At 42.8% G+C, this 17,557-nt stretch overlaps 1 protein-coding gene across 2 annotated transcripts in view; it reads right to left on the bottom strand.

Annotated features, from left to right (window-relative positions):
- CREB5 (cAMP responsive element binding protein 5) overlaps positions 1-17,557 on the bottom strand; it is a 467,421-nt gene that overhangs the window by 267,077 nt on the left and 182,787 nt on the right. For both annotated transcript variants that reach the window (XM_004377489.2, XM_004377490.2), the window contains exon 5: positions 8,959-9,131. In XM_004377489.2, the coding sequence (XP_004377546.1) occupies positions 8,959-9,131 (173 nt within the window). The remainder of the gene's footprint in view (positions 1-8,958; positions 9,132-17,557) is intronic.

Here is a 17,557-nt window from a genome sequence, read left to right as displayed (position 1 = left end):
AGTTCTGGCTCTTGAACTATTATAAGCATGACCTGGCACAAGTCAATCTCTGAGCCTCACTTTACTCAACTGTAAAATGGGGATGTTAATTCCCATAACCGAATTATGCATGCTAAATTAGTAGATGATAGAGGGAAACATGCCTTGTAAACAGAGCACCTGGTGAAAACAAGAGGTTGTTGTTATTTACTTGTTGTTGAGCCTGGAAGGCAAGTCTCTCTGGCTTCATATGTGAGGACCCCTGTCTTTACTGCACTGGCTTCCTCATCCCAATCATTTCCAAGTCCAGTTCTGTTCTCACACACTGGGGTATGTGAACTTACTCTGGAGATCAGATAATCTAGAGCCCCAACCAAACCTGGCTCTCAGTGGGAAACAAACCAAAAGGGAAAATACACTTGGGAGAGAAAAGAGGCACCAAATGACGATTCTGGGGGAGGGAGTTCTTTTTGTTAACCTCTTCATACATAGATGAAGGAACCCAGACCCAGGGAAGTTGAGCACTTGGCCAAGCTTACAAAGTTTTAAATGATAGAGCCCGTACTGTCCTAAAGAATCCCTGGGTGGTGCAAATGGTTAATGCACGTAGCTGCTAACCAAAAGGTTGGAGGTTCAAGTCTACCCAGAAGCACCTCGGAAGAAAGGCCTGGTGATCTACTTTAGAAAAAACAGCTATTGAAAACCCTATGGAGCGCAGTTCTACTCTGATACTCATGGAGTCACCACGAGTTGGGACTGACTCAAAGGCAACTGCTAACTGGTACTGTCCTAAACCCATGACCTCTGAACCCATGGCTAATACTGTTCTACAACTCCCCTGTGACCTGATGTGATTTGGTTTTGAGCCAGCTCTTACTTTCTAGGTGCATCTTTTTAATGTGATGCACAAAAGAACAAATGTGTAGATTTGCTATAGGCACAGACTGGACGATCCTGGCTGTTTGTCTAGAAGGAGACCCTCATCTGTGCTTATATGTTCCAAAAGAAGGAGGAAAAATAGACACAGAGACACTTGTATGGAGGCTTCTAGAGCCTTTCCAAGCAGGGCTTTTGTTTGTAAGATCCAGAAATGAAACCTCCTCCATGGAGGTCACAGGTGAAATCACCATCTTCAGCAGAACAAGTCTAGAAGTCACACTTATCTGGGTGGAGGACGGTGGTCTTCCCGCAAACCAAGAAGCCAAACATGGGACTATCAAATGGTTGGAGACAAGGGCACTCACTTTTCTGTGGTGGATTTTGGTTTTCTTACAAATGAGGGGATTTGGTTAGGGAGTGTCTCAGGCACAGGCCAGCTTTACACTTCCATGAGTTCAAGACATTCCCTGAAATACCTCCTTCAAAGACCAGAGGACTCCTGTTTGTTTCTCCTGAAGGACTGAAGCAGCTGCTGGCAACTTAGCGTGAGTCAGCTTCTGCCCTTTGCCTACCTGCAGGAGTATGAAAGCACAGAGCCCTTCACACTATAACCAGATAGACTGAGCATTAGCCAACTCCCGTGCACAAAAGATTCCCCAAGGGGTCAGACATGCCCATGTGTCCTCCACGACACTGGTATTGCTATGGTTAGAAGCAAAGGGAAAGCCTGCACTTTGCAATCCAATAGACCCATATCCAAAACTCTGCTCATCTCTCTGGCTGGGAGACTTTGGACCGGTTACTTCTCTTCTCTGAGCTATAAAACGGGGATAATTAATGCCCGGGGCATTGGTGGTTTAGTGGTAGAATTCTCACCTTCCATGTCCGAGACCCTGTTCAATTCCCGGTCAACGCACCTCACGCACCACCCATCTGTCAGTGGAGGCTTGTGCATTGCTATCATGCTATCATGCTGAACAGGTGTCAATGGAGCTTTCAGACTAACAGACTAGGAAGAAAGGCCTGGTGATCTACTTCCAAAAATCAGCCAGTGAAAACCCTATGGATCACAACAGTCCAAGCCCCAGTTGATGATGGGGGGTGGAGCAGGACCAGGAAGCATTTCATTTCCTTGGTCAGGGCCAACTTGAGGGCAGCTAACTGCAAAAAACAATAAATAATTCTTACCTCTCTTGGCTGTGGGGCCTTAGTGGCACAGTGGTTAAGCATTTGGCTGCCAACCAAAAGGTTGGTAGTTCAAATCCACCGGCTGCTCCTTGGAAACTCTATGGGACAGTTTTACTCTGTCCTATAGGGTTGCTATGAGTCAGAACTAACTCGATGGCAGTGGGTTTTTTCCTTGGCTGTTGGGGAATTATAGGAAATAACACTCGAAGTGCTAGTTCAGTGCCTGGCACATAGTAGATGTTTGAAAAATGTTATCATCCTTCCTTTTCTTCAGCATGAGTCTGTTTATCAAGGGCTTTTCTAATAAAGGGCTTGAGCCAGTCAAGCAGGGCCTCCACGTTTCTCCGAAATTGGCCGGCCTGTTGTGTTCCAGGTGAGGAGCTGAGACTCCAAGACACAGAGGAATCAGAGGCAAGACCCAGATTCAGAGACGAGAACAAGAGTGTTTTTCTGCCTCCTGGAAGGCCCCATCATGCGCTCTGGTGTTCTGGCCCTGCCCCCTTCATCTGGCCACAATACCATGTGGTGTTACAACTTTTGGATGTTAAGAAACATTATATTTCCTCAAGTATCAGTACTTAATGTTTCGTTCCACACATAAAACCCTGTCAGTGGAAGGCTGTGGGCCCCCCTGCCAGAGGTAATTTCTCAAGGCTCTGCATGGGATTTAACGGGAGCCATATGGTTAAGTCCGTCAACCCTCCCAGAAATCATCCCCCTGAAGGGCCCTCGTAAATGTTCTCGGGGCTGTGAAAGATCCAGCAACTTTCTAATAATAAAGCTATGTTCATAGCCGTGATACTCAGCAAAACACAAAGCAGGAAATAATGGCTTCTGGTCTGAATTACTCAAATGGGGCTTTGAGTTGTCCTGGTCAAGGGCTCTGGCCCAGTGACAAGAGGTCCAGGACAACCAAGGGCCTGCGCCTGCTCCCTGCAGCAGGAAGAAGGTGGCCTGGCTCTCCAGCATCAGTGGGTGGCTGACAGTGACAGTCTCAGCCACGCTCAGTTCGGTTTGGGGAACTTAAGAAAACTCCTAATAATGGACTAATACACATATGCATTCACAGAGGAAGTATGTTCCTAAACTGTAAGCCCCTTGTTATTTAAATCTTCTTTCAAATTGTGCTTTTCTGTGATGGCATCATTTACCATCAACCTCTTTTTCTTCCCCCAGAGCAACAATGACACAAGATAAAAATAAATAAATAAACAATTGCCACGGCATCAATTCTGACTCATAGCAACGTCACGTGTGTCAGAGTAAAACTGTCCCCCATTAACCTTCTCAATGGCTGAAAAGGTTTTTCAGAAGTAGATGGCCAGGTCTTTCTTCCAAGGCACCTCTGGGTGGATTTGAACCACTAACCTTTCAGTTAGTAGCCAAGCGCTTAACTGTTTGCACAACCCAGAGACTCCTAACAATGATGCAAAATACCTCAAATCAGTTAACATTGCTATCTGGATTGACACATTGAACAGCAACAACCAACTTATGCAACAGACCCACATGACTCTCCCTGAGAGAAAAGGTAGCATTGCTTTTGACACAACAAATTCTGAGACGCGACCAGCTTTTCTTTTTTCATGTTTTCCTTGGCCATGTCTGTTGAGCTATACCTGATCTTCTTTGTGACACACAGTGTTGGGGTTATAAAGAGAAAAGGGAGAAAAAAGCACAGAAAAGGTGAGATGAAGTACAATTTACAATGTGTATTGGCACCTTTTTATTTTTACATAAAACAAGGTTTACCCCTATAGTATTTTACATAAATTTCTGACTATTAGATCTACACTGCTTAGCTACAGCCCCACACAAACAGGTTTTATGAGCAAATACTTAACAGCTACACATCACATGGACATCCATGTGCCAAGACTAAAATTAGTGTAAAATCAGGGAGGGGTTTCATATATAAATGGTTTCATATATGCCTGCTGTTGAACATATTTCCAAGTTTTCTGATGCAGCTGGCCAATCCATTACCTTAACCAGAATATTCCACAAAGGGCCAGCTAACTTCTACCAAACATCAGCCTTGATACGAGCATTTGTGTACTCTGATGTCAGACATATAACATTTCTATTGTAAACAATTACTGTCAGATAATTTTTACCAATAATCTAACAGGTTTACATATTTGCCCAATTCCATACAGAGAACTAAGAAGCAGAAGAAACTTTAGAGTATTTCAGCAGTGCCTCTGTATACCTGTCAGAACACTGTACTGATGTCTGTTTCTGTAGAACTCCATATTATCTTCCGTGCTCTCCCGAAGAAATACTGAGTATGCATTGTGGTTGTTAGCTGCTGTCAAATTGGTCCCCAACTCCTGGCAACTCCAGGCACAACAGAACCAAACACTGCCTGGTCTTGTGCCATCCCTATGATCGGTTGTAAACTGGACCATTGTGATTCACAGAGTTTTCACTGTCTGACTTTCAGTAGTAGATCACCATGCATTTCTTCCTAGTCCATTTTCGTCTGGAAGCTCCACTGAAACCTGTTCAGCATCACAGCAACATGCAAGCCTCCACTGGCAGACGGGTGGTGGCTGTGCATGAGGTGCATTGGCTGGGAATCGAACTCGGGTCTCCAGTATGGAAAGCAAAAATTCTACCACTGTACCACCAATGCCTCAAGCATGAACTATTTATCATTTACCCATAAGGAGAAGCAGGCTTCTTTAGGAAATCTGGGTTCTATTAAGATTGTAGCCATCTATTCCACTGATCATTGGTTCCTACAAAAAAAGTCTAATGTGAGAAGAGAGAGAGATAATATATGTGTGCTACCTGTTCATCCACCATTCCTCCCAGGCTTTGCTGACTTGATTCTGAATTAATGAGCCTGTTACAGGATATCTAATAAAAATGACTGGAGTAGAGATAGTGTTTGGAATCTGCCACATATTTTGGTTTGAGGCTGAATCGATTTCATCTATATTTAACACATGCTTGTTTTCTGTCTCACTTGTCTCCCCCACAGCCACGGCTCACTCTTTTTTCCATCTGGGAAACTTATCTCCTAAAATGCTCCCATCAATCAGCCGAAGACGCTCTTCCCGACAGAGCGTCTGCCAGTTTGACTAAGCACAAGTAGTCACTAGTTTGAGGATGCCTCCCACACTCTCTAGAGCTGTGTGTTTTTCTAGCCTGCCTAACCACACAAGTGCAATTTGGGATATTTATGCTTCCCTCCAGTTTCTACTGGGATAATAGCACTACTTTTACAGAACTGGCCATCGGGCACAATATGGGTTGGTATGATGGAGAATGAAGTTTCCCGTCCTGCTTGTCTACCTACTTTTTAACATTATTTTGGATTTTTGCATCCCTACCCATTTGGGTCTGCTTCGGCTCATTGCTGGCTCAGTACGTATAAAAATCAAATGCACACAAAGATGTAGACACTTTGTCCCCAAATCCTTCCCTGATAACCTGAGGCCTCTCCCGTTTTCCCATCCTTTATGTTAATACTGCTCCCAATACATTCAAGACTGCAAACTTAAATGCAGCATGGAAGGAGAAGGACAGAAAAGAGAGCAAGAGTGGGGTTGGCAGCAGAAGCTGAAGCACTGGTAGAAGAGAAGGAAAGGGGGGAGCAGCAGACAGACGGCCCCCTCTCTCACAAATTCCAGTCATGAACACACCCACGGGCTGCAGCGAAAAAGCACTGTGCGTGGGCACAGGTGGGTCCCAGCCTCACTGGCTGGATGCAGCTCAAGCACCGCGTCTGAATGAAGACTTTCATTGCTGTTTGCTGTTTTCGTTGGCCAGTAGCCATGGCAAACATTTGCAGGTGGCTTGGCCAGATTTTGACACTTAAATATTTGAGGTTGTGATAAAAATCAGAATATTATTACAATATGGTTCTGTGCAGCCTCTAAAAAGAAAGCTATCTGCTATTTCAAATGCTCATTTAAAGACACAGTCTCTGGAGGGAACTCATGTTTTAAAATAAGTACTCATTTCCTCTTTGCTGAGGGAAATAAAAGAGCAAAACCATCCCCAAATTGTACCACCTAGAGTTTTGTACTGAATCCACTGGTGAGATGGGTTGGCCTGTTTCTTGCTGAGCCCCCATGATAATCCGGACAAGGTTTTGGATAGGTCACATGAAGAAAAATGGAAATGACAGGATGTGTGGGTTTGAATCAAAATGGTAAGCACAACAGGGAAGAATCTGAAGAAAAGAAACAGCCTCCCTCAAGCCTGGCAAGAAGACAGAGTCCTAAAAGTGGCAATTATCTCCTAGGACACACCAGGAGAGACATACAGCACCCCAGGATCAGGAATAAATTGGAAGATGGGGTGGGTTGGAAGGTCATCTGTGCGAGAGAAACACCCCCACCCATCCAAGCACAGCAACACAGCCTACACATGGCACCCAAATGTACAAGACCAGCTGGGTGAATTCAGGACACAGTCAACCACCCATCTTAGCATTTAGTGTTAACCCTTAAAAGATTGTTTCACAAAAGCCAGCCTTGTACTAACAATGGCTGAATACTAAGAGCCTCCAAGAGGGTAGTTGGTGGGGGTGGTGGGGAAGGCAAGAGAACTCCAGGAGGGAAGGAATGTTGTAAAACTGCTGGTAAACTCTAGCACATTTTATGTTTTTTTTCCCCCCTTGAAAGAAAAATAAAATAATTATAATTAGCTGGCCTAACTGTGAATTGTCTGCCCAAAGCCAAGCCACTAAGTGAAGGAATCACTTGAGATTTAGATGCTGTCTTTAATGAGCCCAAGCAGCCCTGGTGGTGCAGTGGTTAAGTGTTTGGATGCTAATGTAAAGGTCTCCGGTTCAAACCCACCAGACTCTCTGTGGGAGAAAGAGGTGGCAATCTGCTTGCATAAAGATTACAGCCTTGGAAACCCTATGGAGCAGTTCTACTCTGTCCTACAGGGTCGCTATGAGTTGGAATCAACTCAATGGCAAAGGGTTTTTTGGTGGTTCAGTAAGTCCACCCCACCCTCTTAGTATATTATAGGTTCTTGCTGTAGATGTAGGTTCATTTGAGAAGAAAAGACACACTTGCCAATTTAGACTTGGCTTCTTCAAACAAAGCCAGGCATTTAAAAGGCCAGATTAATTTTCTGTTTCTTGAACGGCAAACCAAATATACCCATGGCAAACTCACAAAACAGTCATTACTCGCAACTCTCCATTGTTAAAGTGGGTCTTCACATGTCACAGCCTATCCTAATAGGTTGAGAAACGTAAGGGACAAGGAATCCCCCTCGAGAATGTACCTCAACTACAGAGAAATCAGTCAGCGCCCACTGCTGGTCTGGAATTCTCACAAAACATTAAAACCAAGAGAAGAAAGACACACCGACAAATTGTGGGGCGGCTTCTTATGTTTTTTTAATCACCATACCCAGTATTCAGCAAACTGAATTCTGATGCATGTACCAAACACAGCAAGCTCCCCTTACGATTCTAAATCAAGACTTCTGGAGATTTAACACGACTAGTTTTCGGAGTCCAACAATATAAATTTATCATAACTCTTTGGCTTTGGTTATTACCTTTTCCTCCAAAGAACCTGAGCGCTCTTAAATCTTTTATTTCATCTTCACTCTACTCTTGTGAGGTTGGAAAGACAGACAGCATCCTCATTCTGGAGATAAGGAAGCTGAGGCACTGAATGTATTGCATAAAGTCAGGAAGTTAATCTACAGGAGAACTGAGATTAGAACCCAAAACTCCAGTGTTCTCAAGGTTGAGGGCACTTTGGTGTTGTGGCCAGGGCAGTTCTTGCAAGCAAGGGACTGGCGAATGTATCAAGCACATTGAGCGCATCAGGCCCTGCCTCACTGATTGCCTTAGGCATCCTCTAGTCAGTGCCACAGCCCAACCCCCACACATTTCTGCACACTCCCTGGGGCTACGGCAGTGAAGCTTCCAGTTGCAAAACATTAGTTGACCACCCTACTACTTCCCTGTGGGGAGTTAAAGTCTTCCAAGCCAGCCATATGACACCTAGAATTTACATTTTACCTATGACATTCCAGATCATTTTCCCTCAAACTCTAATGTGTATAACAGTCACCTAGAGACCCCTGGGATCTTGTTAAAAGGCAGATTCTAAGTCAGTAGGTCTGGGGTGGGGCCAGAGATTCTGCATTTCTAAGAAGCTCCTGGGTATGCCAGTGCTGCTGGTCTTGAGATCATATTCTGAGTAGCAAGTGGCTAGAACTATCACATGATACCAAGAAACAAGGGAGAGCTCTTCCCATCACATGATACAAGGTGTCTGGGATTCGGTGACAGGACTATTCTACCAATTTCTTGCAATGCCTCAGTATTGTCTTTTGACACACATACGAGGGAGAGTGCATGCTTTCTCGGTTTTGTCTACTCCAGGCATGAGTATAGACCCATAGAGAGGAAGGAGAGAGCCAGTAAGGAAGTGTTACTGAGAAAGAGAAGAAAGAATGATCAGAGGGAAGGAGGATGTGGAAATACCCAGAAGATCCAGATATGAACTTGGCGGCTTCTCAGAAAGGAGGGGCAGGCTCTGTTGCGGAACACACGAGGCTGGTAAAACCTCCTCCCACCATCATGAAGCATTTGCCCTGAGCACTGGAGGCTCTGGCCTCCATCACACCCGTGGGTTTCCCTGCTTTCATCTTAAAGTTCACAAACTTTGTCTGAGAAACAACGAAACAGAAGGACTCAACTCTTCCCTCAAAGTCCAGGGTCAAAACAGCTTCCACCCCACTGAGGCTCTCCCTTCCTCCCCCACAACAAAAGGCATCATTCTGAATCTCCAGGCAATATCACAACAGCCAGGAAAACCAACTTCTGCCTCTTCTTATCTGAGCACTAGAAATGAGAAGAAAGTCTGCAGCATTCTCTGAGCTCCAGGCAGGACCCAGAGAGAGCAGAGGAGGTCTCCTTACCCGATCTGGCGGTTGGTGGAAGGGGCCTGTGTGATGACGGAGCTGGACTGGGGAGACGGCATGGCCTGCTGAATCACAACGCTGGTGTCATGGTTGGGCATCCGGGAGCCGCCAAGCTGGTGAGCTCCAGGCCCGGTCATGGCTCCACCAACTGTATTATGCATCGAGACATTCTGCCCAGAGAAGACAGAGGAGAAAGGTCAGAAGAAGTAAACATTTTATTCTACTCTCAAACTCTCAAAGGCCAAGATAGGGAATCTGGTTATGTCGACAAAATAAAGAGTTACGGCTCCTGGCAAGACTTGAGCCCGTTCATCTTGTTATTACAAATGGCTACAAAGAGACGAAAAATAACTACTCACCCTTAGAGTAAAGCAAATAGGAAAATACCTTGACGTTTACTAATCACTCTGCCACCATCCTGATATGAGATTTACATCAAGGACCTTTAGAACATACCTTCTCTGACTTGGTGTGATAAATATTGCATTTGAAAATGATTTTTGTGGTAAGTGCATAATACTGTGATTTAGTGAACAACAAGCACACTGGGTTATTTTATCTTTCTCACTCCTATCAGAGTGGTCAACATATATATTGTTTCCAGAAAACTGCTACTTTTCCAAACCACAATCTGAGTAGACATGACACAAGATCGACAACTTGTGGGACGAGGCTGGACAACTGGAATAAAGGATGGGGTGCTTGGGGTCCAATGACAAAGAGCAAGAATTGCAACTTTGTGCCATATTTCCAGAAATCGATCTCTTAACAATTTTATGGAATCATGGAGTATGGAATAAGGATTGCTTATCACTGTCTTTTCTTCTAGAATGTATAATTCTTGTGTTTGCAACTCTGTCCCAGCATGGTGCTTGGCACACAGTTGTTGTTGTTGTTAGTTGTTACTGAGTCAGCTACAACCCATGGCAGCCCTACGTACAACAGAATAAAGCATTGCCCGTTCCTACACCATCTTCGTGATCGTTAGTATGCTCAGATCCATTGCTGTGGCCACTGTGTATTTTGAGTGTCTTCCAATGTAGAAGGTTTATCTTTCAGCACTATATGGGGCAATATTCTTTTGTGATCTATAGGTTTTCATTGGCTAATTTTTAAAAGTAGACCACCAGGCCTTTCTTCCTAATCTATCTTAGTCTGGAAGGTAAGTCTGAAACCTGTCCACCATGGGTGACCCTGCTGGTATTTGAAATACCAGTGACGTAGCTTCCAGTAGGATAGCAACATGCAAACCACCACAGTATGACAAACTGACAGGTAGTGGGCTTGGTGCATGATAAACATTCTGTACACATATACTGCAGGAATCAATCCGTGCATGAACAAATGAATTACCTGAGTCACTTAAGGGACCTAATACCATGTACTTTTCTGAGGACTTGAGAAGAGGCTTTTTTGTTTACAATTTAACAGTAAGGTGAAATAGACAAGATAAAGCTGGCTTAAGAGATAGCTGATCATAGACAAGAAAGTCACCAAGACAAGAGAAAATTTACTCTGAGGCAGAGGACAGCTGATTCACACCTTGAGGGCTGAAATGCGAGAAAGAAATTCTGGACCAGTAAATAAAGGGGCCTGGTGGTGCAATGGTTAAGCGCTCAGCTAGCTGCTAACCAAAAGGTCCACAGTTTAAACCATCAGTGGCTCCATAGGAGAAAAGACCTGGCAATCTGCTCCCGTAAAGATTACAGCCTTGGAAACCCTATGGGCAGTTCTACTCTGTCCTATACGGTCACTATGAGTCAGAATTGACTCAATAGCACACAACAATAACGAACGAAGAGAAAGTGCATGGCAGAGCCAAGTAACAGGTAAAGGCAGTAAATGGGCCTCTATAAACAGCTAGGTACAGCTCCTCAGTCTAGAACATTAGAGAAATCCCAGGGGTCAGCTGGACAATGGCTTAGGGATGGGAGGAAAGAAATGGAATGTCAGTAGCAATTTACTAGGGGAAAAATATATATCTGTTGGCGCTTTGGGGTTAGCAAAGTTAAAAAATAAATGTTACCCAGGAGAGCTAGAAGTGGCTCTTTGAAGTTCTTCTGCAAAGAACAGGATTTCCTGCACTATGTGCTAAATGATGGTGATAACATATGTGGTATTCGGGGTGGTTGTGTCCATCATATTGCACCTTTCCCAGATTTCTGATTTTCAAATTCTGACCACACAGTTTGTCATTAGTCCAGATGGAAATGGCACCTGGCTCAGACTGTGAGCCAATTGTGTCATGGGATCCCAAATGCATGAACAGGCTTATACATACACACACGTCCAAAGGGTCCTCTTACATACTGGAGGGTTTTTCCAACATGAGAAAACACTGTGGCTGGATAAAATAAGATGAAAGGAAATGGTGATTTGCATTGGAATGGTAGTGCAGGGATATATTTTAGCTCTTTTTATAGGTCTAGTGATCTAAAGAATGTAACTAAAAATCATAATGAAAATAAAGATAGTTGTGTTATTTCTTCTGAAAATGAACCTTACAAACTTATTTCTCTGCATCTTAATGAGATAAACAATTAGCAGGTACTATTTCTTCCACTGTGAGATCCTCAAAGATACTCAAAGTTTTCCAGCTTGCTCATATTGTTGTTGTATGCTGTCGAGTTGATTCCCACTCATAGTGATCCTATATCCAGACTAGAACTGTCCCATAGGGTTTCCAAGGCTGTTTTCTTCACAGAAGCAGACTGCCACATCTTTCTCTTCCTGAGCGGCTGGTGGATTTGAACTGGCAATCTTTGGTTAGCAGCCGAGCACTTAGCCACTGTACCACGAGGGCTCCTTGTCTTGTTCATAGCCACCTACTTTTTCAAAAATAAATCCAAAGCTCAGAAGAATTTCTGACTATCATTTTAGAATTTTTCGCATTGTGCTTTGCTACCCAGAGGTTATCAATACAGTTACACAATTCAATATTTTTTTAAATCACAATCTTTTAAATTCACAAACAAAAAAAATAAAATGGATGAACCCTCCTGGAGTCCCTTTTGACACGTCTTTTCTATGATCCCCATAAGCAGTCCCCAAATACTACCAATTTAACCTAAACATTCCTCATGTCTTTCTACTTCTTTCTATCTTTCCTTCCACCACCCTATGCCAAACCACCATCATCTCTTTCCTGGGCTAGACAGTGATCTCCTAACTAGTCTCTCGTCACTCACTCTGGATTCCCTTCTGCCTCTTTCCCACACCATAGTCACAATCATATTTTAAAAATGCAAAACTGATCACATTACAAACACCTCCCTCTACACCATCCCCAGAGCCTCTAGGCAGTGGTGTCACGGGGGGCGGGCGGAGGGGAGGGGGCGGTGCAGACTGCACCAGGTGGCACTGTCAGAGGGGGTGACACCAAAATGACTGTCTATAAAATTTTATGCAGTGCTTCAGCAGAAATTTATTATTTTTTATAAAAATATTCCAGTAGTTAGCTGTAAAGGAGCCCTGGTTGGCACAGTGGTTAAGAGTTCCGTTGCTAATTGAAAGGTTGGCATTTCAAATCCACTGTCTGCTCCACAGGAGAAAGATGTGGCACTCTGCTTCTGTAAAGATTTACAGCCTTGAAAACCTTATGGGTCAGTTCTACTCTGTCCTATAGAGTCGCTATGAGTCAGAATTGACTTGACAGCAATGGGTTTGGTTTTGGTTTTGTTAATTATAACAACAAAAACATTTTTCATAAGGCCAGCTTACATGTATCAATACACCTATAAGGTTAAACTTCTGTGCTAATTTACTTTGTGAATCTTCTAACGTCCTCCGGTCAGAGTTGTCATTTTCAGCCCATTACAGTGACTCTTCAAGTTACATAGTTTTGGCTGCATGCGCTGCAAGCGCGCACTGTGGCTTTCGTTGCTGCTGGTGTTTTTATATTCACTGATTCTGTCAAATTTTCTGGTGTTTTAGCTACAATTTTGTGGTAATTAGTATTCGTGAACCTATATCAATAACTTTTTTGAGAATGAAGTAATAGTTAAAGATAAAGAAGGAGAAAAATCAAAAAAGGCTTTCACTCAGTTACTAATAACATAACTAATAATGTTGTAACTCAAGGTAGAAAGATTTTACAAAGCTGTTTTGTTGTTAGTATTCATATAATCTAAGAAATATTACATTTAAGCAATTTACTTAACTATAACTATACTTATCACATACTGTTCTATGATTAAAATTGATAATAAACATTACTAAATGTCTTAGTTATCTAGCGCCGCTATAGCAGAAATACCACAAGTGGATGGCTTTAACGAAGGGATTTATTCTCTCACAGACTAGGAGGCTAGAAGTCTGAATTCAGGGTACCAGCTGCCGGAGAATGCTTTTTCTCTCTGTCGACTCTGGAGGAAGGTCCTTCTCGTCAATCTTCCCCTGGTCTAGGAGCTTCTTAATGCAGGGACCTCTGGTCCAAAGGATGAGCTCACTCCTCGCTCTTCTTTCTTGGTGGTAGGAGGTCCCTCTCCTCTCTGCTCAGTTCTCTCTTTTATATCTCAAAAGTGATTGACTCAAGATACAACCTAATCCTGTGGATTGAGTCCTACCTCATTAACATAACTGCCTCTAATCCTGCCTCATTAACATCATAGATGTTAGGATTTTCATTACATAGGATCACCACCTCAGACCACAAAATGGTGGACAATCACACAACACTGGGAATCATGGCCTAACCAAGTTGATACATATTCTTGGGGGACATAATTCAATCCATAACACTAAGGATTCTGTATGGTCTGGTATGGGAGGAGGTCCATGAGGGCATGACACTATGAGTTACCGCACTGGGTGACAGCAACCCTAGTGATGCTACTGCCTCTCAGATGGCTTCCCATTGTTCAGAAGATACTGACATTACTCTTTGTGTGACCTACAAGGCCTGTGTGGGACCTTCTTACTTCCTCATCTAACCTCACACCACCTCCACCCTTGGTCTCTGTGATTCATTCAGTCTCACTGGAATCTTCCTATCCTCATCCTGACCATGCTCCTTTTCAACATGGGGCCTTGGAATAACCTGTTTACTCTGCCTCAATGCTCTCTTGGCTCTGTCTTCAAATATCAAATTAAGTATCACGTGGGAAGGCCTTCTCTGACCTCCCCAATGATGGGAACCATTACCTCCCCCACATTGAAGTACTTTTTACAAGTTTACACTTGTTTGTGATTATTTGACTATATCTGTTTCTCCCACTAGACTATAAGCACAAGGAGGGAACCAAAAAAAAAAAAAAAAAACCCAAATCTGTTGCCGTCAGTCAATCCTGACCCATAGCGACCCTAGAGGACAGAGTAGAACTGCCCCATCGGGTTTCCAAGGAGCATCTAGTGGATTTGAACTGCCGACCTTTTGATTAGCAACTGTATCACTTAACCACTGCGAGATCATAAGTACAATGAGGGAAGGAACTAAAAATCTAATTTTACTCCTCATTGTTTCTCTGCTGCCAAGGTTTGTGCTTGGCACATACTAGGTGCTCAATAAATATTAATTGGGTGAATGAGTGAACTATAATATAACATTCCTAGAATATTTAGCATGATAAAATCTTATCTTTAGTCCCTGGACAATTTTTGAGAATGGTATAACTTCCTGTCTATTGACCTTGGAATCTGAGAGTATGCACACAATAATAGTTGTAGATGTTGTATTGTAAAGAATTAATCTTACTCAAAGAAAGGTCAGGCCTTTGCCCACCTCTTCTGGAAGGTGATCTTTAGGAAGAGTATCTTTGCTTACCTGGGGGCCTTCATCCATGCCAGAAAGTCTAACTATGTGATTTATGGTGGGGGCTCTGAGTTACATGGTATCAACTTGACCTACTAACCTCCTAAAGGGCTGAAGACTAAAGGTATCAGCTCTACCTCCAGAGAGGCTGGAGAATAAAGCTGGCCATGCAGGCCATCAACCATGGAGCTCCAATAAAAACTATGGACACCAAGGCATGGGTGAGCTTCCCTGGTTGGCAATACTCATGTGCGTCGTCACACATAATATTGGAAAAATAACTGCCCATGACTCCACTGGCAGTGGACAACCGGCAGCTCTGTATCTGGAACTTTCTTGGACTCTGCCCCATGCATCTCTTCCCTTGGCTGGCTTTAATCTGTATCCTTTTGCTGTAATAAACCACGAGTATAGCAGCTTTCAGTAGTTCTGTGAGCCCTTCTAGAGAATTAACAAACTGAGGGTAATCTTGGGAATGCTCTGAACTCTAAGTTCATCTCAGAAGCGAGGGTGGTCTTGTGTGGACTGTGCTCCTTACCTTGCAGATGTTAAGGTACTTAATGAAATTGTGGGTTGGAGAAATGGAGAGGATCAGGATTAAGAAGAAAGTCATAAAGATGGTATACGTATTGGAAAGTAAAACCTTTGAAAATATATTAAACGAACCCTTGGAGGAAGATGCCAAGAGGTGACCTTCAAGTTTTGAACTCTTTGGCTCAAATGATGGCAGCAATCATTCTTTATTTCCACGATGAAAACTAACAAACAATAAAACTGGCTGACACTACAGCACAAAGAACTTGGTGTGATTTCTAGAGTTAACCATGTTAAATAAGATTTTAAAAAGTAGCCTCAAAAAGTTTAAGAATCTCCTTCTCTTACAATCAGTAAAAAGAAGAAAAACTACTGTCTAGGAATATATCTAGATGTTCTTCCAAAGGAAAGGAAAGTACTAACACTTTTAAATCAACTCTTTGATTCTGTCATCTCCACCAGAGATGGAAAAGGCCTCGAAATCTATATTCTCACTCTTCAATAATCTCCTCTTTCTCCACACATACAATCTGTAAATTGCCCAACCTCCCTCCCCTAGACCCAGAGAGTAATTTCAAAACATTTTGGAAAAATAAACAACCAGGCAGAGTGTTATCATTTCACATTAAGGGAATACGAATTTTTTTTTTAAGCATTACACTGTAACTGAAATATGAAATTATTTTTAAGTTCACATTTTCTCAATTATGGGTTCAAAACCTATCTTTATTGGTAAAAGAATAGCATTTTACCTCTGGATAAATTAAATATCCAATTTCAAAAACACAGAGAGCGACTCTATACTTCTGTGTTATTTTTGCTAGTACAGGTGGGTAGATTTAGGAGCTGGTGAAACTGTGTCCTCAAACATTGGATATTAATTTGAAGAAAAGGATCTGGGGTGTTCTTCAAGGCTCAGTCTTTGGCCATTTCCTGTTCAACATTTTTATCAACAGCTTGGATGAAGAGGGAAAAGTCATGCTTGTCAAATCTGCAGCTGACACAAAGTTGGGAGGCACAGCTGATGTTCTGGATAGCAGAACCAGGTTTAGTGGAGCCAGCTGTGTGATCTGGCCTCTAAAAATACTAACATAAATCTAGGCTGTTTTAGGAGAAGTGCAATGTCCATATCAAGGGAAGTAATTATTCCACTGTAGAGCACGTTGGACTGACCGCATTTGGCCACCACATTTTAAGGGGGAAATTGACAAATAGGAGGGAATAAAAGTAATAAGGTAGCCAAAACACAACACAGGAAGAATGGTAGAAGAATCAGGGCATATTTAGCCTGAAGAGAAGACGTAGAAGGTCATGCTAACTGCCTTCAAATATTTGTGGGGTTACATATAGTCTATGTTGCTCCAGAGGGGATACTTTCAAAAAATGGAATCATGGTAATAAAAGTCAAAAAAACTAAAATTTGGGTACCTATTTTTAACCAGGCACTATAGGAGATGCTTTATAAACCATCCCTCTAATCCTCATAATGACCCTATGAGGTAGGCATTATTATCCTCACTTTAAGATGAGAAAAAAAAGACTTTTTCTCCTCACCAACACCAATACCATGCTAGTTACCTCCAGTTACCCTCACTCCTTATGGTCTAATGTTTTAAAACAGATTTCACCTTTTGTCTTGTACATGTAGCAATGTGTAGATATATCCAGGGAGTCCCTGTGTAATGCACACTATTAACTTGTTTGTCTGCTAACTGAAAGGTTGTAGGTTCAAGTCCACTCAGAGGCACCTTGAAAAAAAAAAGGCTAGCAATCTAATTCTGAAAACTCAGTCATTGAAAACCCTATAGAGCCCAGATCTACTCTGATACACATGGGGTCACCATGAGTCAGAATCAACTCCACAGCAACCGATTTTTATAGAGATATTTAAAGACAAAACAAGCTGTCTTGTAAAGTACTGAGCTTCCCAGCACTGGAGTTAAGCCAGTAGAGGCTGGTGGCCGTCTGTCAGGGATGTCACCAAGGGGACTCTTGCATCAAGAAGGAGATGGCACCAGGTGACCTCTAAGTTCTCTTCTATTGCTAAGATTCTCTCATTTATGATACATGGTTTATACTTTGGCTCAAATGTTTCCAAATGATTAGTAATGTGTGATAATGTTGAAAATATACTGGCTTAGGAGTTAGGAGGTCTCTTCTAGTCCAGTCTCTCTACCCTTCCTTGTAGCCATGTAACCTGCATAAATCACTCAACCTCCCTGGTCTCAGTAGCCTCATCGTTAAAAGGGGGGGCTCTGATACTCCACACGTCTCTTCCTACGTTACATTTTATAAGACACTAAATATCCAAAC

This window comes from Trichechus manatus, unplaced genomic scaffold, assembly GCF_000243295.1.
Source record: "Trichechus manatus latirostris isolate Lorelei unplaced genomic scaffold, TriManLat1.0 scaffold00050, whole genome shotgun sequence".
NCBI lineage: Eukaryota > Metazoa > Chordata > Mammalia > Sirenia > Trichechidae > Trichechus > Trichechus manatus.
This window is presented reverse-complemented; position numbering and strand designations above follow the sequence as displayed.